The 22,797-nt window shown below is 42.7% G+C and overlaps 1 protein-coding gene across 2 annotated transcripts in view; it reads left to right on the top strand.

The window, feature by feature from the left end:
- LOC138568674 (polyunsaturated fatty acid lipoxygenase ALOX15B-like) overlaps positions 1–22,797 on the top strand; it is a 245,032-nt gene that overhangs the window by 152,786 nt on the left and 69,449 nt on the right. For both annotated transcript variants that reach the window (XM_069646459.1, XM_069646458.1), the window contains exons 7-9: positions 21,195–21,338; positions 21,867–22,070; positions 22,351–22,437. In XM_069646459.1, coding sequence (XP_069502560.1) covers positions 21,195–21,338; positions 21,867–22,070; positions 22,351–22,437 — 435 coding nt within the window. The remainder of the gene's footprint in view (positions 1–21,194; positions 21,339–21,866; positions 22,071–22,350; positions 22,438–22,797) is intronic.

Raw genomic sequence — 22,797 nt, 5'->3', positions numbered from 1 at the left:
CACACGGCTTCAAGCGGCTCTGAGCTGCGCCACATCAGTGGTGGACGGCTGCTTGTGGATCTGTAAGCGGAACAAACAGTGGGCAGTTGCAAACAGAAGCGACTACATCACTTGCGGCTGGCGCCGCAGAATGGACTTTGTTACGTTGCGAGTGAGCACTGCAAGCATTCTTCGTCCTGTGACTGGGCTGGTCGGAGAGTGCCCATGAGCCTGAACTGGGCTGGGTGAGGGTTCGAGCTGGTTACTACGACACCTAGCTGGGGTTTGTAGCTCTGGACCGACGTGCTTACCTTTTGCTTGCACATACTGGGCTGAATTGAGCAAGTTTAGTGTGGGTGGTCACTGCACAGCCTGGAGTGGTGGGTGGGGAGATTGCTGGAGCGACTCCTTTGATCTCTGCGACCATATTGTACAGGCACACTTCTGTCATATTCAAATACTGCGATTCTTAGTACTTTTCTGGTTCAGATTGCCACACTATAAAAAAGGAAGCTGACACATATACATTGAGTAATCACTCTGGCTCCTGTCATAGAACAATCTAGGAGAAAATTAGTACCAGTACATCAGGAGCGAATTATAAAAAGCAACTTATTGTGGGACTGGGAGGGTAAAGGTAAAACTAAAAACCCTGCTCCAGTAGCCGCAGGCGCTATTACCTCCTTTTTCCAGCCTAATCAACCAGAAGAGAAGAACCTGACAGTACTGGAAACAGTGGAACTAACCTCTATACCTGGCAATAACTCACAGGAGAAGTCTAATGATGGAGAGATAGACAATAACTCCCTTTTGGAGCTGTCTCTCAATGCAAAGACAAATGACCCCTGCTATGCCTAAGGCATTGGTAGACCACACATCGAATGTTTTATCAAATTTGGTGTTACCACCAATTGCGTTAGAAAGACTATCTGTTTCTCTAAATCTGGAGGCTCATGCTGACCATTTGGTTATGTAACCATCTATTGACTCTTTCTTCACGCCGGATGCGTTGAGGGAGTTACAATCTTCAGTTGCCTCATTGCAATTCGCACTTAAGATACTATTAAATGTGTGGACGCATTTTGGAGAATACTATCAACTTGACTCCTGTAAATGTAGCAAATTGTAATTTGACGGATGATGCAGAGAGTAACTGGTCTATAGCTGTGGGCTTGCTGCTGCTGAGTCGAACAAGATTCCTATCCAGGAAATTAATGAGTCCAACTCATTTTTTTCCCGTAAGCAGCGGAGACTGGCAAGAAGGGCTGCCATGATAAAGCGTCCGTGTGTCAAGGCCTCACCATTACCTGAGACTGCTTTACCTTGAAAGACTACGAAAAAATCTAAGAAAAAAGTGGCGCGGGCTAAAAAGCAAAAAAAAGCAAAGGAGGGCTTCCTGACTAGCTGGTTGATTACTGACAAGGAGAAGGACGCTTCGGTGGCTTCCTTCATGGAAAAGGGGCCGGACAAGATTTCTTCTACTCCTCTTGGCAGAAGCCAGATTTTGCTGTTAAGAGGAAAAATTAATTTAACATTGACGGACACGGTCCTAGTTCCAGCGGGGAGCAAGAAGAACATATGCATCATTAAGAACCTTTATCAAAATGGTGAATCTGATTGGCTTACGAGAACCGAATTCTTGACCCGACTGCACTCAATCCTGCAACTGAGAGTATTAAGATCAGAGTACTTGGAATTCATAAAGCCACTCAGTTGTTTGAACACTAATGAGTCTGCTATTCATTTCAAATTTCAACTTACTATTCAACAAATGTAATCACACAAAGAATCTAGTTGAGGTATATGTTTAACTTGATGATGACCCTGAAAAAGATCTCACCTGCCCTTGGACAAAGCTGGTGTGTCCAAGAGCAGGACAGTTTTCCCAATATACTTAAAGAGAAATCGCCACAGGTGGAAGACATTCAAAACGTCTTGAAGTGGTTGACAGAAGCCCTCCCGGTGGTCCTCCAAAAAGGAATGAAACTTCTCAATCACGTGCTGGAATTGCAGGGGTTTTAACCACCGGTTCTTGCCAGGAGGCTCATTCTCTGTAATCACAAAGTACCCATGCTTCTGTTTACAAGAAACATGGCTCACTTCTCATTGTACTAAATGGTTACATGCTTTATCAATCTACTTCCAACAAGGGACCACGGGGTAGACCTTATGGGGGGCTAACTGTGGGAATTGCACATAATGTGAAATCTGTCAAATTGAGACCAAGCTCGATACATTTCTTATTGCTGTCTACCATCTCTTCCCAGCCAGGCACTGCCCATAATGAAATAATTCAAGAATCTTTGCATGAGATTATGATAATCTGGTCCCAAAAGCAGGGTAATAAACCTATTGTGATTGTCGGGGGACTTCAACTGTCATATGTTGGGAGGGAACTGGGCCTCAAACAACCTTCTCTTAAGATCGGAGAGTAGAATGCTTCATACGATAAAAGACTTGGTGGGGCAGCGATGGATGAGTTTTTTTAAACTATTAGTATATGGAAATGATAAACGAAAGAACAATTGGCGACTATCCTGGTAAAGAAAGGTGGGGAAATGGCAAATGCATGAGTACTCTCGATTACTCCTTTGTCACGCCTGATATGGTGGCATGTGTTAAAGACTTTGAGGTAATCGCTAATAACTGGAGTGACCATGCTTTACTCTCATTGACCGTCACCCTGACACTTCCACCTTTCAGGCGAGGATGGTGCTAGCAAAGATCAACCAGTCTAAGACAAACTGGTATGATCCAGAAATTAGGGATGCCAAAAGAGCACTCGGAGCAGCAATTCTTAAAGCCATGAATACTTGCTCTACTTTTCTTATCGTACTATCAGCAAGTCGCTAAAGAACAAACATAAAGCTTGGATCCAACAAAAAAAAATTAAAACATAGGCAACGGCAAGACGCTATGAGTATTGTGCACGAAGAACACCCGCAACATATGGGCATTATTGGGGGAAGCCCAGGGGAACAGGCTAACCCCTATGATTTAATCCCATTGGAGCTCACAGGTGGTAAAGATTCTTGCGGGACCGTAAAATCCCTTGTGGAGAGGTAGGGAGCAGTTCCACTTGGACGGAACCTCCCAGGCCCCCGTACATAATCACGGTAGACCAGCCTATTAAAATAAAAATAAAAATCATCCTGTGTGCCGGGGGTCTAATGGCTTGGCGAACATTGCACTGAAGAATAAATTGAGGTTTTGGGCAGAGCTCAAGATTTAGTGAAGGAAGAATTCCGATCTCATGGCAGAAGGCTACATTCATTTCTATATACAAAAAGGGCGACAAGTTTGACCCAGCAAACTAAAGATTATCTATGGTGGATTGTAACGGCAAAATCTTTGCTAGCTTTCTTCTAAACGAACTCCAAAGATGGATAGACAAGAGGGGGCTCTTAAACCGCTTTCTGGGTGGTTTTAGGCAGGGCTATTCCACCATGTACAACCTGGTCATTTTAGACACATGCAAATTGGGAACCCCCCCGCCCTCTTTGACTTTAAAGCCGCATTCGATCGAGTTCGTAGGGAGCTTTTACATTTTTAATTAGAAACACTTGGTTGCCTGTATGGCCTTCTATATTACTTAAGACTTCTCCATGAAAATAATATGGCTTCTCTGAAGCTAGACTCCCAAGGTATTATGACAGCACAAATTGAACAGAATCGAGCTGTTCAGCAGGGCTGTTACGGCACCTACGTTATAAATCTTTGTTTATGACCTCCCTGAAGCAATTTCCGCAGTTCATAATTGTCCCCCTCGAATAGGTGCCGAAGGATGCCCGGTTCTTGCTTATGCAGATGACTTGGTCATTCTTGACCACACATTTAGTGGTCTACGATCAGCTGAAGCATTGTGGCTCTATGCTAATAGGAGCGATTTGATAATAAACTTGGAGGAGACCCAAGTTATGGTTTGCTCCAGCAAAAAGATTGCTCGCATAAAACTTGAAGTGCAAGAACTAGTTATATTATATACTCCTAAATACAGATAGCTGGGCATTGAATTTGAGACTACTAATGACTATCTTCTATGCATCCAAGCTAGAAAAGTTAGAGCTGCCCAAATCATGACTCTGGTCTATCATTTTACTAAGACCCATGGGGGTTTCAGTATATGGGTGCACGATTATTGTTCAGCAGGTTTACACCCCAATGATATATGGCCTTGAAGCTTTGCAACAGATTGATCTTAAGTGGCTACAGGTAGTGGAGGGCAACTTTTGGAAACTAATTCTGGGCCTCCCTACCTGTATCCCTATGGCTAATATCAGACTTGAACTGGGGATGCAATCCTTGAAATCGTTGGTTCTCAAGAGAAGGGCAGAACTTTACCTGAAGATATGGAGTACCTCAAGTAACCAACTATTGGTCTCTCTGCGACATTAAATGTGGAAGTAATCTAAGAAGTTGCCTTTAAAGGTCAATATTGAAAAATGTTTGACTCTGATAAACTGGAGTAACTGACAGGGAGAATTCTCCCCACTGCAAAATATGCTTTGTCAAGAAAAATAGATCTAGGCATTTGGTTAGAAAACTATGCTCATCTTGAAGATCATAAAAATTATCAATTTGTGAAATCTGTTGTACACTTATGAAAAGTCACAACAATATTTAAACCTATGTCCAGGAATAAGACTTAGAAGATTTATCCTGCTAGTTGGGATTAATCATCTCCCAGTCCTGGAAAACACCGGAGCAATAAATGAATTAACCAGCTCAGAACGCTGTTGCAGATTATGCGAGGACAAAGAATCGGTTGAGTCAGGGAAACCTTTATTTACAGCTGCCCGAAGATGACAAGTACCTACAAAAGACATTCTGATAAATATGTACATAATACAGAACATATAAAGGAGGCAATCTTCTGGTGGCGTAACATTAATTCCATAAACGTGAAGTGTTGTATAGCAATGTATAATGTTTGTTTAGTGATTGAGTGCTTACTAGGATCTCTATTTGACCACAACTGATTTGTTTAGTACCTGACCTTGAGCCTATTTAGTATACTTGGTTTCATATGGAAATGGAAGGCTGAACAGTAATTACATCTATAAGACAATGCCTATTTGGTATATTTATTGTGTTTGAGTTAATATGATGCGATTCATGAGTATGATTATGTTTATGAACTATTTTAGATATATGGATTTTTTTAATGAGAATGTCAATATGATTTGTAATTATGTGAAAAGTTTCTTTATAAAATGTAACACATTAATACATTAAAAATAGTAACATGCTTGGTATACAAAAATGGGAGTCTTCAACCTAAACCAGGAGTCTTGGCTTGTATGCATACATGCCGGATTTTGCAGGAGGGAGATTCTGTCAATGAAAGCTGGAGATTGTAATCTTCCCATTGTAATTCATTGGGTTAGAATTGTATTAATTTAATAGAAGTTTTAAAATATCAACTCCTTGTAGCATCTCCACAACCACTAACTATATCTTAGATATGGAGTTTTTAATTAAGCAGCTACTGGCTCACGTTACCCGCAAATCCTAAGGGGGCTCAGACCTTTTACTAATCAGAATTTTTCTCATAGAAGACCTTTTGATCTAGACATCTGCAAGTCAAAAAGTAACTAAGACCTAACACACGTCATGTTGCCAATTCTCATTCAGATGTAACATAATTTACGCTGCCATACGCCTAAGGAAAAATAAGCACCAATCTTTGCTCAAACATAAGTATAATATGGATAAACACTGGCAATCATTAGCCCTCTGCTCACATTCTGAAGATTTGAGAATCTTCTGGCAAATGATTAATCGCTCAAACACTGTTCCCCCTACCTAACGGAGCTTCTTTATCCACATTGATTTTGGTATATTCCTTGCAAATCGTGAACATATTCATTGCAAATACCAAAACGTATAAGAATTATCATGAGCGCAAAGTCTTCTTGTGCACCTGGTTCTGATGGCGTTTGTAATATCATTCTAAAAAGAAAGCCATGTTGGTGGGCCAATACACACTTCATCGTCTATTTATCTTTAAAACTAACTTGGCCATCCTCTTGGACTGATGGCACCATTCTCAGTCTACAAAAAACGGGCACGCTGTGATCCTATCAATTACAGGATACTGGCCATGCTGGACATGTCCTCCAAAATATTTGCACCTGTTCAGAAGACCTGAACACTTGACCAAATGCCAACAATGTATCCCCATTAATCAAACTTGGTTGAACAAGTCTTCCAACATGCTGGATAACATTCTTGCCTTTGTAACCATCGTTCAGCAAGCATTGAACACCAGGTTTACAGCTAGTCTGTGTCCATGGACTGTACTTTTGTGTTTGACAGTGTCCAGAGATCGCTGCTTAGGTGTAAACTCATTAGATGGAACAACTCCCTGGGTCTCCTAAGAATGGTTGTGACTCTGCACAAGGCTGAAAGACTGAAGGACAGGTCAAGGTCGGAAAGTGGATTACCACTTTATGTATGAGTTAAGTATGAATGTATTCTGGCTCTTGCCCTTTTTAACCTGCATCTCTCTGGTCTTCCCTCAGTCTTTTCTTTGCAAGCCATCTACCCTCCTAAACTCGGTCACTTATCTGTGAACTTTCTAGGCTACGCTGAGAACCTTGCTCTATTAGATGGCACCCTTAAGGGGCTCCAGGAACAGATGCATCTACTTTGCGAGTATGTAACTCTCCATGGTTTGCAAATCAACACCAATAAAACAAAGATCATGTGTTTCCATCCCCATTGTCAAAAGAACAAAAAAGGTTTCACATGGAGATTTAGTGATGAAATTGTTGAAACATTTTTACATTGTAAATACTTGGGTGTTACTATCAAACCAATTGAAATGGATGCCATTCCACAAAACCTTCAGTTGGGATACATCTTGGAGCACTCAGACCCTTTGCATACGAACAGGGTGACTATTCTGTTGTCTCTATATTGAAAGTATGCAAAGCCAAAGCCAAAATTGTCCCCATTCTCACCTGTGGGGCTGAAATTTGGGACCTTAAATTTATTTGTGAATTGCATTTAATGACAACATAATTTAAATCTTTATTTAGGCTTCCAGTAAGCTCTGCAGTTGAATGTATTATTTCTGAATTCCATCAGTGTAGGATCAGCGCTTGGCTAGCTATGAGATGTCTCAACTATTGCCATGAATGCTTGGCAGTCCCTGACTCCTCTTTGCTATCTCGGACTGTTAATGGTGTGTTAATTCAGAAGGAGGGAGAGCAATAATTTCCATTCTAGGATTTTAATTGAAACAATAGAGAAAATGCCTAATATTCCCTATTCTAGGGACTTTCCTACCTAACGCAACTAAACTGGTTGAAAGTCCAAAGTGAGTCTACCCTCCATCCAAAAACGAATCCTTACTGACTCTACCAGTTATACTAAATAAGTTAAGACCAGGAGAACGACTTCCTTCTCCTGGAGTTGCTTTGTCAGCATGTACTTAGCATCAATTTTTAAGATCGCTTCTTGCTATTTCCTGTACCAATGCATTTAGTTCTTTCAAGGGATTTTTCCACGCATCTCTTTGGTTCTGTTTGAACTCTCAAGTTCTTTTCTTTTGGTGCTTTGGCACCTGGATGTGTTTACTCTGTTTCTCTCACTTATTGTAAACCTTTCTTTTCCTGACACCAGTTCCTCCAATTTCTTAGCCCCTTGATTTTTATTGGTTATCCATTGTGCTATCTCCGTCTTCACACTGGGATCTATGTGATGTACCCAGCGACACGTTTCACTCCCTTTTGTAGGCTTTTAAATCACTAGAACTAATTTGTTGAGATTGTAAACAAGTCACTTTATTATTTATAGGATCACTGGGGCGAGTAGGCTGAGTCCCTTTATGATTCTCATTCTTAATGTATTCACATTGGCTGGGATGCGTAGGCTTACTCGATTCCTTATATCCGCTGCCGTTATTGTAAATAGGGTTATTGTTGCATGTGCCTTGTCCATCTCCTGTTCTCCCTGTTACCTGTAATGTAATAGAGTTGCATCACCTGGTCGGCACTCTCCTTTGGCGTTCCTCTGTAATGCATCACAATGTAGGTTGCAGGCATTTAATCTCCTCGTTCTGACAATGCATCAGTGTGTATCACCACATGTGGTCCCAGCATGGAAAGGTGTTGCTGTTCATTTTCCTTCACAGCCACCATCAGGTAAGTACTCTGTCTGGGCATCCACTTGTGGCTTGGATGCTTCTGAGCCAAGACTTCTACCTTCTGTACTTTCTGCAATGTCCCTCCAGGGACTGTTACTTGTTTGGCAAGCATCCTCTGACCTGCCCCTCGCACAGGGCAACTCTAGCACTGCTATGTTCCAGCTGCTCGCTTGCGTGGATAACCGTGTCCTCTCCTGGTTACAGCTGGTTTGAAACTCTGGGTCGCTCTCTCCACATCTGTGGCTCCTCCCCCTTGTATGAGGCTGTTTGCAGGCTTCCCCAGTTTCCAGTAGCCGTACTTACTTTGTCAGACTTCAACTCATCATAACTCCTTTGCGTTTCTTCGTCCCAGTGTCAGATTATTCTTCCTTACTCCTAGGTCTTTACTCGTATGTGTCAGACGAATCTTTATCTTCTGCAGAGGTGTTGCAATAACAGATGTAGAAGGATTCTGGTTTTCTGGTGACTGATATATAGCTTGTTTCTGATTGAAATGAAAAGGAAATTCCTCATTGGAATGAGGCCTTGTCCCCAGGAGGGGAGTCTCTCCCTGTATGATCCCACTTACTGCCACCTCTTGGGGGGAATGTTGAGCGTCATGCTCACCTCCCTAGTCTTAAAAGGAAAGGCTCCCCCATAGGGAGAAGTGACTGAATCCCTCAATTTGTCACGATGGGTACTTGACCTTAATTCCTCAAATGAGAGGCAGTGTTATTGATAACTTGTGTAGCATTGGTAATGGAATGTAGCTCAGGTGAGTGCTCCATATAGCTGATGCACATTCTGGTTGATTTAGCTACTAAAGGAGTTAATGCTGTATGTGTTCTATATTGAATCAAACACACATCTACTCCTTCCTATTTGTTTTAATGTGTCAACAATAAATATTATTAGGCTTATAAGGTGAATTCCAGGGAAGTAACTGGTGCTAGAGCTGGTATACCAAGATCTGTGCGCTGCTGTGGATTCTGCGGCTATGACATACTGGAAACCGCAAATAACCTACTCGTTGAGGGCCAAAGCTTTGACAATCTACGAAGGAAGGTGCTGCTGGCCTATGGCAATTTCAGTTTGTATTCTGTTAATTGTGCTGGCATTTGGGACATGTACATGTTGGATAATCTTTTTTTAAACAAACTTGCAAAAGAGGGCTTTAGAAGTTGCTTTGGGTTGTGCAAATCATAACAGCCCCCATTTTTTAGATGTTTGCAGAGACACTTAACATCCTGCTTTTTATGATTGAAAAATCTTGTTTGAAGGAAGTGCTGATGTGCGCAGTATGGAATTTCCCACCATTACCATTAAACACATCTTTAGATATTAATTTCACAGCTAATTGTTTCCTCCAGTTATAATTTTATGCTTAAATGTAAATGTGTTGATTGAATCTCAGATGTGTTTCATTTAGTTTTATGACTATTATAATAATTTAAGAAACAAATAGTAACATCTTCAATAAAAAAAATCATGAGTCTCCCACCTAAATCGAGAGGGTTGGCATGTATGTGTATGCACTCTGTTCAACCTTGGATTTGCAGTAAACCAGGAGAAATGTAATCTGCCTTCAGGGTGATGAATTTAATTCCTTATGTTTGGTCTCAACACATTGATGGTAAATTAGTTTCCCTCCCTCAGTGAGAACTATTGCCTTCAAAGGGGCCATCAGACTTCCAGGAAAATGATATGACCCATTCAATCTGGGTTCAAAAGATTCTGAGCTTTTTTGCATAATGATTTACAAAGGGAAATGTCTCCTCTGGTAAAGCAGTCAGTTCAAATGGGACTGCAGATCTGCCTTGCTTAGCTTGAGAGCTTGGTACATGAGGAGGTAGCTCACTCTCTCCATGAGATTTCAGGACCCAAAGGTAAAATAGTGTGCGGACAATAGGAATTCAACTAGGAAACAATATAAGAGCCAATGATGTTCTTCTGTCATGTGATCTGGGTCACAGTACCAATCCATTGACTGCGAACATCGACAATATACACCCAACCTATCGCCTTAGGGGGCTGTTTAAACAGGAGTGAGAATGTTTTCTCCTTGCAGAATAAAGCTATCAAGTGAAACTTGGGCATCTTGCTTCACCGAAGTCCTCTGCCTTAATCTGAGGACGTCTAGTTCAGTGACTCAAGGGGCTGGGGGCCTTACAGAGCTAGTGGGTGATGGTCCCAGGACAGTATGGGGAGGTTCCCCTTGTCACCCTCGCTTATTCCGCCACTTGGAAGGAGTCAGTCAGATGTTGTCCAAGTGTTCCTGATCCTTTCAAGCACTCAGCAGGAGACCGTTGCCCTCATACTGGGCAATGCACACACTCCTCAAACAAGAGTCACCAGCGTAGAGGCCCCAACCTCACCTGCATCCATCTTCAAACCCCTGAAAGACTGACATTGCTTGCCACAAGACCAGCTTTAGAATTGGGTCCACTAACACCCACCCACATGCACAGTCTCACAGACAAGAAAACCAAGATGACTAACTGGCTTCTTAAATCTGTGTTGCAGCCACTGGTTGGGATACATGCTACAACATAATCTAGATTAGTGGAATTGCCTTTTTCCCCATAGACATCAATCACACAGCAGCACCAATAAGGATGCACAAGTCCAGGCCCGAACAGCCCAAAGGGGGACCAGCTAGCATATCAAAAGGATGTCATAGGAGGGGGGGGGCATTTGGGAAAGGATTTAGTTGCAGTTTGGAGCAAATTGGTGATTCAAGAAGAAATAGGTGGAAGATGTTGGGAAAAGAAAGAGGAGGTGGCTGGAGGCAAGAGGGGAAGAAGAAACATCAAGAGGGGGAAGGAGGGACATATTAGGAGGGAGACATCAGGATGAGGTAGGAGGAAGACATCAGGTGGCAACCAGGATAAAGCATAAAGGACTAGGGAGAGCAGAAAGGAGTGAGGGGGCATGCTTGGCCCAATGCAGTGGGTAGGGTTGAGGCCAAAGACAAAGGGCATAAACCTCCTGTGGAAGAAGTAACGAGCACATGTTGTGACATCGAGAGAAGATTGATACAGCGTTTCGCTGTAATTGACCCCTTATTTTATAACTTGTTTTATTTTATACTTAGCCAATCTGTTAAAGAAATGAGAGAACATATTTCATTAAAACATTGTAACTGTAGTTCATAAAAGTGTATACTAAAGCCATTGTATGAGGCGTACAAATCCATCTCCTAAGCCTGATCCTTTTTCGAGGGTCCGATCCTCTAAATGACCAATGTTGAGAAGCACATACAAGTACATATAATCGTTACTGTCAGTCCAGTTCATCAGAGGAGTGATAGAGGTTGAGTAGAAGGTAGAACTTTGGACCAAAGAAAAGGGAGCTGGTGAGGCCCTTTTAAGCTCCACTGTAACTGGCAAATCGCTAAGCTGTTTGCAAGTTGAAGAGAAACTGCAGATGGAACTATGGCATATCACATGATCAAGAGACGTCTGCAGGACTTAGGGTCAGCAGTGGTCATTTCCAACCATCAACAGGGGGCAAGGAGTTTTGGAGAAGGAAGACTAAGTGACTGGAAGATGCACCAAAATCTTACCGCAAAAAAACCACAATACTATATAAGGCTGTTGTGACAAATTAAACCCCTTGACTCCAGCAAAAATTGTGAACCACTAGAGAGGGTATTTATTATGCCCAGAATTGATTATTGAAATTCTCTCCTAGTTGGAGCCAATAAAGCCAGTCCGCAAAGTCTTCAAGTGCTTCAAAACAAAGCGGTTAGGACCGTAAAAAATATCCCAAAGGGAGAACATGTCACCACTGCAAGGAAGAACCTACACTGGCTACCTGTAGCCACCAGAGTCTATTTCAAAGTGAATACCTTAACTCATAAATGCATTTATGGAGCTGCCCCTTCTACATTAAACAATGCCTGGTGCAGTATCAACACAGAAGAACATTATCCTCCACTAACACCAAACGATTATTATACCCACGTACTAGAAGGATGAGAGGTAATGGACAATCCTTCTCGGCTCAAGCAGCCGTAGCTTGGAACAACCTTCCGGTCGAACTTGGGAAGGGAATATTTCCATCTTTAGGAAACGCCAGAAGACCTGCCTATTTGAGTAAATCTTTCATCTGTTCGACAAATAGCCCTGATGCCTGCAGCCTCCGGCGTACTATAAATAAACAAAAATAAAATAAATGACATATCCTTTAACTGGTAGCACTGTTGACAAAGACTGTCACAACATTTTATGTTTGAGTTTTTACCGCAGTGAGGAGTATTTCCTGTTAATTAAGATGTATTTTTACCTCTGACCCTTTATTGACTCAACTCGGCTCTGACATTCCATGTTGGAAATCTTCTCCCTCAGGATGATTTCGACTTGGTTCTAGATTATTTTATGAAAAGCCTTTTGACCTATCAGTTCATGTGGCCACTATGGACACTGCTGGAAGGCTGCCTTTCCTATTGCAATCACTTCTGCATGGAGGGAGATTGAGTTGCAGGCTTTCCCCCGTGTGGCCCACAATCACCCTGTTACCAAGACACTACAAACACATTCCACCTGACCAACGGCAGCATCAGTAGCTTTCAAAAGTCTTAAACCCGTTCTTGAAGTCTATAGGGTGCTTTTCGGGACTGCATTCCTGGCTGAAACTGCACTGGTTACCTGGCCACCCTATGAACTCGGTGCCCAGGTCCCCTCACCTGCCAGTCGCAAACCTGCACTGCCTTCCTGGCAACCCCCCCGTCCCACTTGGGGACTTTTCTGTATACCTACAGTCCCACTACCAGCACTTGACACCTGATGTCTGCACTTACCCCTGCACTTACCACTTGCTGGCCTTACTTTCACCTATTGTTTGTTCTATTTTCCCATGTACTGCAGTGTCCCCTCCCCCTTCCCATGCATTTGCACGATCTGAATGACACCTGGCCTAGTAGGATCGTTATCGGTCTTACCTCTGTTCCCCCTCCCTTGCTAAGTCGTGCCTTGAAACACTTGTGTAGGCGTGTTGTAAATGCCATATATCGTATATCCTGTGGGCTACTCCTTTGGTCTTCTCTAAGTACGGTCACATGGCTGTTTCCTCCAGACAGGATTTTATTTTGGCCTGGGGGCGAAATATTTACACTTGAAGCCACATGACCTATGCAATCACACCTGTCCCAGAACAATCATTTTGTTCTGTAATTTGTCTCATGGAGTTAGGAAGGGGGAAGAGCCTCCTGGACGTAAGAATAACAAGATGTCACCTTTGGAGTGATTGAGGCATTATTCTTCTGTAGCTCAATATTAATTGCATGGCTCTTGCCCATGTATCACGTTTCATTTTGACCTTCGCACACATCAGCGGCCCTTTAGCACCAAGTAGTGTGGCGCAAAGATCTGCCAGCATAATATTGAACAGTTATATCTCAAAAGCAATGGATTTCTCTTCCTTTTAACATTTTCTGCCTTTTGTCTAACGATATGTCATTTAATCTATCAATTTTTTGGCATGAATGCATTATTTTGAATGATCACATATATTTCTATCATTTTAGTTCTGCATTCCTGGAAATATATTCAAAGTGCTAGTGAGGGACAGTGAATTGCTTTCAATCCACAGTATGCCTCTGTTTACATTTCTTGTGGGGCCGAGTTGTTGGGACCATCCTTGCTTGCGCATGCTTGAAGTATTTCAGCATAATTCCCTGTTCCTCTCTGAAGTTCTTCTAGTTGAACTGTAACCAAAAACAGGCCCACCCTTAAAGAGTAGGTGCATGCTTTGTTCATAAAGCAATTTTATTGTACAAACGGCCGGGAGGGGTTGGATGACATCAAAGAGTCTAACCTGTTTCTGAACCACACAGAGAACATGCATTTTATTCAATTTGCAACAGTTAAAACACTCCCAAAGGTTCTGTCAGAGTCTACCCCAAACACATGATTGGCTAAAACCTATACAATGTAAACATATTCCCTTTAATACCCACACTTCCTTTTGGATGAATTAATTTAAGAACCATCCTCTTTAGCTTATAATTACATGTTTCATATTTATGCTACCACCCTCTCTGGGGCCTTTGCATATTTGGTCATAATCCCAATTCCTAGTTACAGGTTACACAGCTTACAAACAATTTCAATTATCAAAGGTTCCATCTGGTTAGAGACCTTTACTCCTACTTGTGATGCACACAGCTATTCTATGGAAATTCCATTGATGTAAAAGAGGAGAGCATACATATTTCCTTTTGATCTATTGTTTCTGGATTTATTCCCCAAACATGTTTGGGTCCACATTTCATTCTAAACCCAGACCACATCTTGACAACTCTATTGCAAATCCATGGTCTATGGTGTGCCTTTCCCCGCAAGCAGACCGCAACCGGTTAAATTGTCCGGCCCTAACAGGCAGCCGGAATATTCACTAACACTCCTATTTATTTAGGGATTGCATCTCCCCTTCACAATGTACCTAGACCATAAAAATAACCTGCCCGTAACTGGTCATATGATATTCATCGCAACTGCTGCTGTCTTTCCCAACCTTGTAAAACTCATTTTTCAGTCAGAGTTCAATTGCTCAAACCAGGTTTTTAGCCAGTGCAATTCTTAACTTGTCAGAATTCTGTGGCAAAACAGATCTGTATATTCATCCTACCCAAAACCTATTTACCTAGAGAACCCCATACATGTGTACCCATACATATATGTTCAGGACTACCACATCCACTCACACTGATTTTTCCATTGCCAATCTCTTACCTTGCTTGCACATGTAGAGCTTCCCTCTGCCTGATAAGCGCTATGTGAATGACGCACCTTTATTGCGTTTATATTGTATCAGCAGTTTTGACACTTCACTTGCCGTGCACGTGCAATTAGAAAATGTATCAAATAAAGCACCACAACACTAAAAATAAAGCATATCCCATTCCCATTAGCTACACTGGATTCATACTAAATTAACACATTATGTCAACATCGCTGTCACCCCAGCCACCACTATGGCGCGTGCATTCAAACTTCTCTTTACCTGTGGACCCTTATCAACCACCCCAACAAACCCACTTGTGCAAAGTAGCAGAAGCAGATTGACTTGACCATCAAAAATAGCAATCGGGTTCTTCTGGTCCCAGATGTACACCTCTTTAACTCGTCGTTTTGATTATTATTTATTTCATCTGCAATCGTGAAACTGTTTTGTTTATTGCGTCTTTCCTGTATGTTGTAATTTAAAAAAAAGTTACAATTAATTTGTTTGTGGAGTCCATACTGTTCATTGGCTGTCTTCCCTCTTAAAAATCTTTCTTTACTGAGTTATGCCTTACATATCCTCACTTTCATAGCTTTGTCCTTTGCAAGTCTCGATTATGCCCATACAAGATGGCTCTGGTTAGGGCTGCAATACATCAGGGGGGGCCTGTGTACCACAATCTATTGTATTGTTTAGCAGTGAACTAGGGTTTCAAAAACGGTCCTTTGTTTGCAGTTGAAGTCATCCACTACTTTCCAGTTCCACCCACCGGTCTGCCCATACCTTTACTACTACGGCGTGAGTGCTCAATACCTCTAACTGAGCAGATCTCTTATTGTGCTGCTACTTTGCATTGCCTCCAGTCCTCCTGTACTCCCTCACCCATAGATAAAATACTGCTCTGCTACTCTTCCTTTGTGTCCCTTCACAACACACTGAAGCGTCCGTCATCTTTGCTGGTTCCTTTGGGCAAGTTGGTTGCAAAGATAAGGGTACCTGAGGTGAAGTGATAGTTTGTTGCCCCCATCTCCTGGGCAATGAACTCTAATTTTCTGTCTGTGATCAATCTGGCGTCTGATGGTCGAGCCCTAGGTGGCTGCTCAGAATCGCCTTGCTGTACAACCAGCTATGGTTCATTGATGCCACAGGTACATGATGGACGATACTTTCATGCAGACTTGAGTAATCCATTGCCTTATGTGAACCCGATTCGGCCACCTCTCATGGGACAACCAGATGGTCATAGGTCCAAACACCCCCTCGAAATTCGGCTCTGGGCCAATTTCTCTTTCTCTCTTGACTTCACCCATATACTTCCAGGGCCATTTAGGTTATCCAAATCAGCCTTTGTCTCCGCCTGTCTGTATCTAATTCCAGAGAGCTAGTCTATTTGTTTGTGGCCACATGAGTTGGCGTTTTGTGTGAGGGTTTCTGTTAGAAAGGTAGCTAAACTAAAGCCACCAAAGTATCGTAGTTGCAAGCAGAAGTCTCCTTAAGGAATCTCATGTTTCCATTGATAACCTCTTGCCTGATACAGGCTCTTCAGTCATAGGGACCAGGAATACAAAGACGGGTGCAAACTGCCAAGTCCATACAGTCTACCCATTTTCAGGCCACGGCTATGCCTTTTGCGTCCATGATCCTGCACTGTGCTTGTTCGTTTTGGGTACTATTGCCTCCAGTTCTGTTGGAAACCTCATCAATGCATTCATCACCTGTTCTGTAGGGAAATACTATTGCATATTGCGTGCTCCTCTGACTGCTCCTACTGTGTCACTTACGTATAGAGCTACTCTTCTGCTGAAAAATGCCTGCTGCTGGCTGTGTTCTAGAGCTGCTCTTCTGCTGACCCATGCTTGCCTCTGCCGGTGTGTTTCTCATTCATTCATTTATTTTATTTATTGAGGATTTTAGTCTCTTGAAAAACAAATGTTTCAAAATGCCACAAGGCAAAAGTAGGGAGGGAAAAAGGGTTAATTAAAACAATAAGAAAAACAGAACAAACAGCACTGTCCTACTAGGCATTGTAACATTCAGACGTGCAAGTGAAGAGAAGTGCAGGAGAGAGGGAGGGAGGGGAGGAGGGAGCAAGGATTGGCAAGTGCCGTGGGGGGCAAGGGTTGTTTCATTATCAGTCGGGCAACCCAGTCACCACACATTCAGCCTGGAAATTGAGGCAATGCAGTCCAGGACCTGGACCAACCCCCAAAAAGTGTTATTGTCTAAAAAGCAAGGAGTTCGTTTTGTTTTAATTAATACATACACAGGAGGGGCGATAAGAAAGCAGTCACCAAATCTCAACTATTAAATGATGGCTTTTTCTTTTAATGACTTTGTTTGTTACAATATTTCCAGAACCGCACAAGTAGATTCATGGCAGTTATATGTTCTTTGATTGTTACTGCCTGATGGAAACCCATCACATTTGAGTTCCACAACCTATGTACAAAAATGCTGCTAATTTTACAGATGGGTGAGGACTGCACACAAAGATTTAGGGCAGAGAAGAAAGAACCAAACAAATGAGGTGGCACGGTGCAGGCCTTAACTGACCACCTCGAGTTCACCACTTATAGAAAACTCAGTGATTCTGTCTTTGCTCATCCATCCACACCCTGAACACAACACATTTTCTCGACGTTCCCAAGCACATTCCTTCTCCCACACATTTGTTCGAATGAGCACAGGGGCATGATGGCTGCCTATAAATCCTTCACATTCAATACCTTAGTAGGTTTCCATGTTCTCAAGATCAGCTTCTTCCCAACCACCAATGCACGGGTTGCAAACTCCCTCAGGTCCCACTTCAGATCCAACAACTCTGCTGTCCAGAACAAAGTTACCAGCAGACTGGTCTGACAAGTAGCGATTCAAGGGCTTCTGACACATCTTGTCATAGAGGTCACCAGGTTGGAGGAGGTCGCAAACTTTTCTCCCATAGCAGCCCAATGGGTCAGTAATCGAGAAAGCAGAGTCTTCTATCAAGAAGTGGAGGCAAGGCCTATTGACATCAATTTCGGTGTTCTGCAGGACTGTTTACATCGCCCTGCTTGTACAACCTATTTACAGTCTTTTTTATTTTTTTATTTTTTTTGCCATGCTAGACCACGAGGGGGTGATTTTTACAAACTGCGCTGACGACACGCAGTCTGTTATACCCTTGTCTGGTAATCATGTTTTGGATGAAGCTCAAATTAAAACGTATTGCCTGAGACCTCGATGGTACATAATAAATTGGCCCTGAATAAACAAAAAACAGAGCTGTTGGTGGTTAGCTCGCCCAAAATGATTCAGAAACTGGGTACTGCATATGACCGCTTTATTATCTGAGTTGCTCAAATTACCCCTCTAAAGAAAGTTAAAACCTGAGGGTCATTTTTGACCAACACCTCAGTATGAAGACTCATGTAGGTTGTTTAGTATCATCCTGTGCATACTATATCAAATTACTGGCCCACCTTAGACCCCTCGTCTCTCAAGCAAATGCTGAGACATTGGCAAGAGCGATCGTGGGAGCTAAAATTGATTACTGTTGCAGCCTCTAAGTGGGCATTAATAAGTCCACCTGCAATAGTTTATAGGTCTCCCAGAATGGTGCTGTGAGGCTTGTAATGGGTCTCTCTTGTAGAGACCACATCTCGACTGCAAGACAGGCTCTTCACTGGTTACTGGTTGAGTCGAGAATTCTCTTCCGACTTCTGGTCATCACACAGGTGTGGACAGGGAAAGATGCCTGCTTATCCCTAAGCTCTTCCCAGGTGTAGGACTGAGAAGGCCTCAGAGGGAACCTTCTATGCAATTGCTCCTCGGGCCTGGAATGATTTACCGTTGGAGTTAAGAGGCATTGAGTCAACCTATGCTTTCAAAAGGAAATTGAAAACCTTCATGTTTGCCTAGGGCACCTTTCTGTTGGTTCCTGCTTTTTTCCCGTTGAGTGCTTCTTCTGCGGAGTTTGGTGTTCAGCGTTTTGTTGCATCTTGTATGCTCCGGGCCCATGGACTGCGCACTATAAATTAAAGTAAAAGTAAAGAGCCCCTTATGATGTGCATGTCCAGCACTCACTCTTCGCTGTGAGACCACAATTGCACACACTGTTGAGTTCAATGCTTTTAGACTATCATACTCAGCTGCATGTAGGTGTCGGGGCCGCTGTCACAATAAAGTTAACTTTCATTGTTTTCTCAACCTTGTCTTGCACCATTCCCTTTTCACATTACATCTCCCACTTCCATGCCCATGTATCTCTTTCCCATTCTTGCTCCGTACACTCCTGAACCACTTTACACTGTTAACATGAAGCTTAAAAACACATTTTATGGATTGAAGACCACAGTATCATCTACATTTATCCATCACAGATGAAGAAACTGTACCACCTGGGAGCATCTCCATCTTGTATGACCATGGAATTCTGTAGCTAAATTTGGGACTTATAATTGATATCCCATACAGAAGGGGCATGGCTCAATACATTCATTCCCTTTTTGAAATCCGATCTTTAACGGGGAATAACCGTTTGTAGCAAATGAGATTTTTTAAAACCAGGTATATAATGTGGATTGATATAATAAACTGTTTAGGAGTGGCTGATGCATTGTGAAACCAAAGCAATTACGAAACCATTACATCCATGCTAATATTTATTCATGTAAATACTGGCCCAAATGTACACTATATTGATGAATGTCTGTTAACAAATGTCCCCTTTACTTGTCCCTCTGCATTACCCCTGTAATGCCTGGCTGCCCATGCCCAAAACCCCAAAATTATGATTATAAATATGTACTTTTACACTAGAGGTCTGTTTGATCCATGTATGGCACTCCCGTTGGAAGTGCCAGACCATTCAACCAAATAAATTCTAAAAAGGCAAATACTTGACTCGTTTGGGTGTCCAAAGAGTTTTGAAATCCTTCTCGCAGTATGCAGGTAAAAATGGGCTGCAGATAAATCCAATTAAAATAGAAAATGTGGAATTGACTGTAAGACCTAGAGTACATCAAGGGAACTGAATAGTAAACCACTAGATGATTGGATTTACTTGGGTCTTGCGGTACTCAGAAAGCCCACTAAGTCTTGCTTGTGGGATTATTTCAAAAGCAAAGCCAAGGCCCTTACGCCCCAATTGGTGAAAGTAAATAAAACATTTGAGAAGTTCTCTATACATTCGGTGAAGTTTTATGAGTCGCATTTTACAATACGGAATTGAAACTTCAGTCGTGGATTTGGGAGAAACTCCCGATTTTGGAAGAACATTGAAATTTCTGAACTGCATTCTTATTGCTCTTATTAGTTGCGTCTGAAATCTTTGGAGGCCTAGGTGAATTGGAAGTTTATTTATTGAACATTTGTAAGGCACCTATAAAGCCGAAACTGTTTCCGGGTGCCACAAGGCTAAGGGCGAAGGGAACAGAGGAGGATAAGACCACAATAAATGGTCCTACTAGGCCTACTAGGCCTTGTGACATTTGGACTGTTCTAAATAGGATGTGCAGGGGGGTAGAGGGACAGGGAGAGGGGAAGGGCATGGGAGATGCAGGAGGGAATGGCCACAGGGGTAGGCCAAGTGTCAGGGGGAGTCTGGGGGCAAGTGCTAGATGACGCCAGGCGAAGTGCCATGAGGGGAGGGATGAGGGTCAGGAAGTGCGAGAGGGGGGGGACCAGACGCAGTCATTAGTGCAAGGCAAGTGCAGGGGTGCTGAGGCAGACTGGTCGTGGTAGGCCTTGGCTCCTGTATGACTCAGAAGGGACCAGGAAACCAGTTTTTGCAGCGGAGGGGGGCATGAGCAAGGAAGGAGTAGAGGGATAGGAGGAGAAGAGGAAGGTCTTGAGAAGCTTCCGGAACTTAAGGAGATTCGGCTCAAGTGTGAGAACCAGAGAGGCTGTTCCAGAGGGAGGCTCCGACAGAAGAAAGCGATCTCACCTGCAGAGAGTTAGAGCTGGAGGACCGAAGGACTCTAGCAGAGCAGTATTTAGTGAGGGGGAATTGAATGTACTGCGGTCCCAGGCCTCAAAGCCTCATGAATATGATAGTTTTATTTATATAGCACCTATACACAATGTTGTTCAAAGCCCTTAATAGTGGGTAATGCTGAGGGTCTTGAATTTGATCCTTGCAGTTACATTAACCTGCATTGGGGCAAATCATTTTTCTGTGGAGGAGGGTGAGCATCTTAAGTTTGAACACTTGGTGGAAGTTCATAACATTGTCCTTTTCAGGACTACTGCAGCAGTGTTTTCTCTGCTTGTGGCTCAGATAATCGACAAAGATTTCGCAATTGCACCCCTCAACATGACCTGCTTTTGTTCTGTCCTCTTCCGCCTTCATGCTCCCACACGCTCATGTGTTTGTTTGCAGAAAGGAAACATTTTCATTGTGGATCACAAGATGATGGAAGGACTTCATGCAAATGTGCTAAATGGCAAGCAGCAGTACATGGCCGCTCCCTTGTGTCTCTTCTACCGCACACCTAAGGATGAGGTTATCCCATTGGCTATCCAGGTAAGAATTTCTTGAATCTGCTATCCAGCCTATCAATTTTATTAAATCGGCCAAAAAGCTGTTGTCATTGTTCAGAAAGCCAATGGCTTTAGCCAAAGGCAATTATTGCAGTGTCTGAGATCACAAACCACAGGTCTAGATTCTGGAAAGGCTGACTCTGCTTGTGTGTGGTGGTGGACCATCCGATCTGCATTAGCTCTTTATACATGTAAGGGTTTTTTGTCAAAGCAAGTTAAGTTAAACACTTGCACATTTTTGTTGAACCTGCACACCATAGGTTTGGCCCAGGTTTGACCCAGTAGGGTCATCTCAGGGATTTCTTTCGATGGTCTATAAGGTACCATTACATTGGTCTATAAAACCATAAAACCTCTTGCAATGCTTAAAAGCATAATGAATCAGACATAGTACATGTAAAAAGTTGATATAATCAAATATGTCTCTTGCTTTTATGATCCTCACTGATAAGATGGGTGCTATGAAGTCAGATACAGCCAATATCTGCAGTTTGTCTTTCTTATTCTTCAGTTAAATCAGACTCCGGGTTCAGAGACTCCCATCTTCCTGCCAAGCGACAATGAGTGGGATTGGATACTCGCTAAGATTTGGGTACGGTCTACAACTTTTGCTTTCCACCAGGCTGTCTCTCACTTTCTGCGGACGCACGTCTTTGCAGAGGTGTTTTACATGGCCACCTTGCGGCAGCTACCAATGGCTCACCCACTATACAAGGTAAGGAAAATGTATGATATTTGTGAGAAAAAAAAATGATTTTGTTTCTGACTTTACAACGAAGCTTTAGCAAAGAAGAGAAATAGGTCCATGGTTCATCCTGTGAACTGGACCACTCTTAACATACCATGTTGAGTGGCAAGTAATTTGACAAGTTAGATTCTGGTAGATCATAACTCTACAGAGATCTCCAAATATAGCTTATGCTAACTCTTTGCTCAGAGTACCCCCAGAACTTGTCAATGTCCACTAACCAATCCATGAAAATGTTTCTCTGCAGCTTCTGGTTCCCCACCATCGCTACACTTTGCAGATCAATGTGCTTGCGAGAGAGCGTCTAATTGGACCGGGAGGAGCCTTCGATACGGTAAGATACTGGGACATCTTTTGTTTAATTTCATTCATACCATCACCCAGTTTGCAACCAAAAGATGATCTAGTGAGGATACTTAAAGTGGCTTGAATAGAAGTCCTGCTCTCCTGGACAGAGGCGGCACAGGAATGCCTCCTGATAGGACCCAGTGGGAGACAAGCTAATTTCAGCTCACGCTCGCCTTTAATTTTCTTATTACATACATGTATTTGCACTGCACATGCATCAAGCCTCTTTCACGCTAAACTGATTAGTTCAGATTTCCATTTTAAAATTTGCAAGTTCATTTTGTTGACAAATCCTTATGTGAGAGAAAGTAGACCAGCCTGAATGTGAGGGTCTGACAGACGAAAG

The sequence above is a fragment of the Ambystoma mexicanum genome, chromosome 1p, assembly GCF_040938575.1.
Source record: "Ambystoma mexicanum isolate Mex_15411 chromosome 1p, UKY_AmexF1_1, whole genome shotgun sequence".
In the NCBI taxonomy this organism is placed as follows: domain Eukaryota; kingdom Metazoa; phylum Chordata; class Amphibia; order Caudata; family Ambystomatidae; genus Ambystoma; species Ambystoma mexicanum.
Note: the sequence above shows the minus strand (reverse complement) of the source record. Positions and strands in the feature narration are given on the sequence as shown.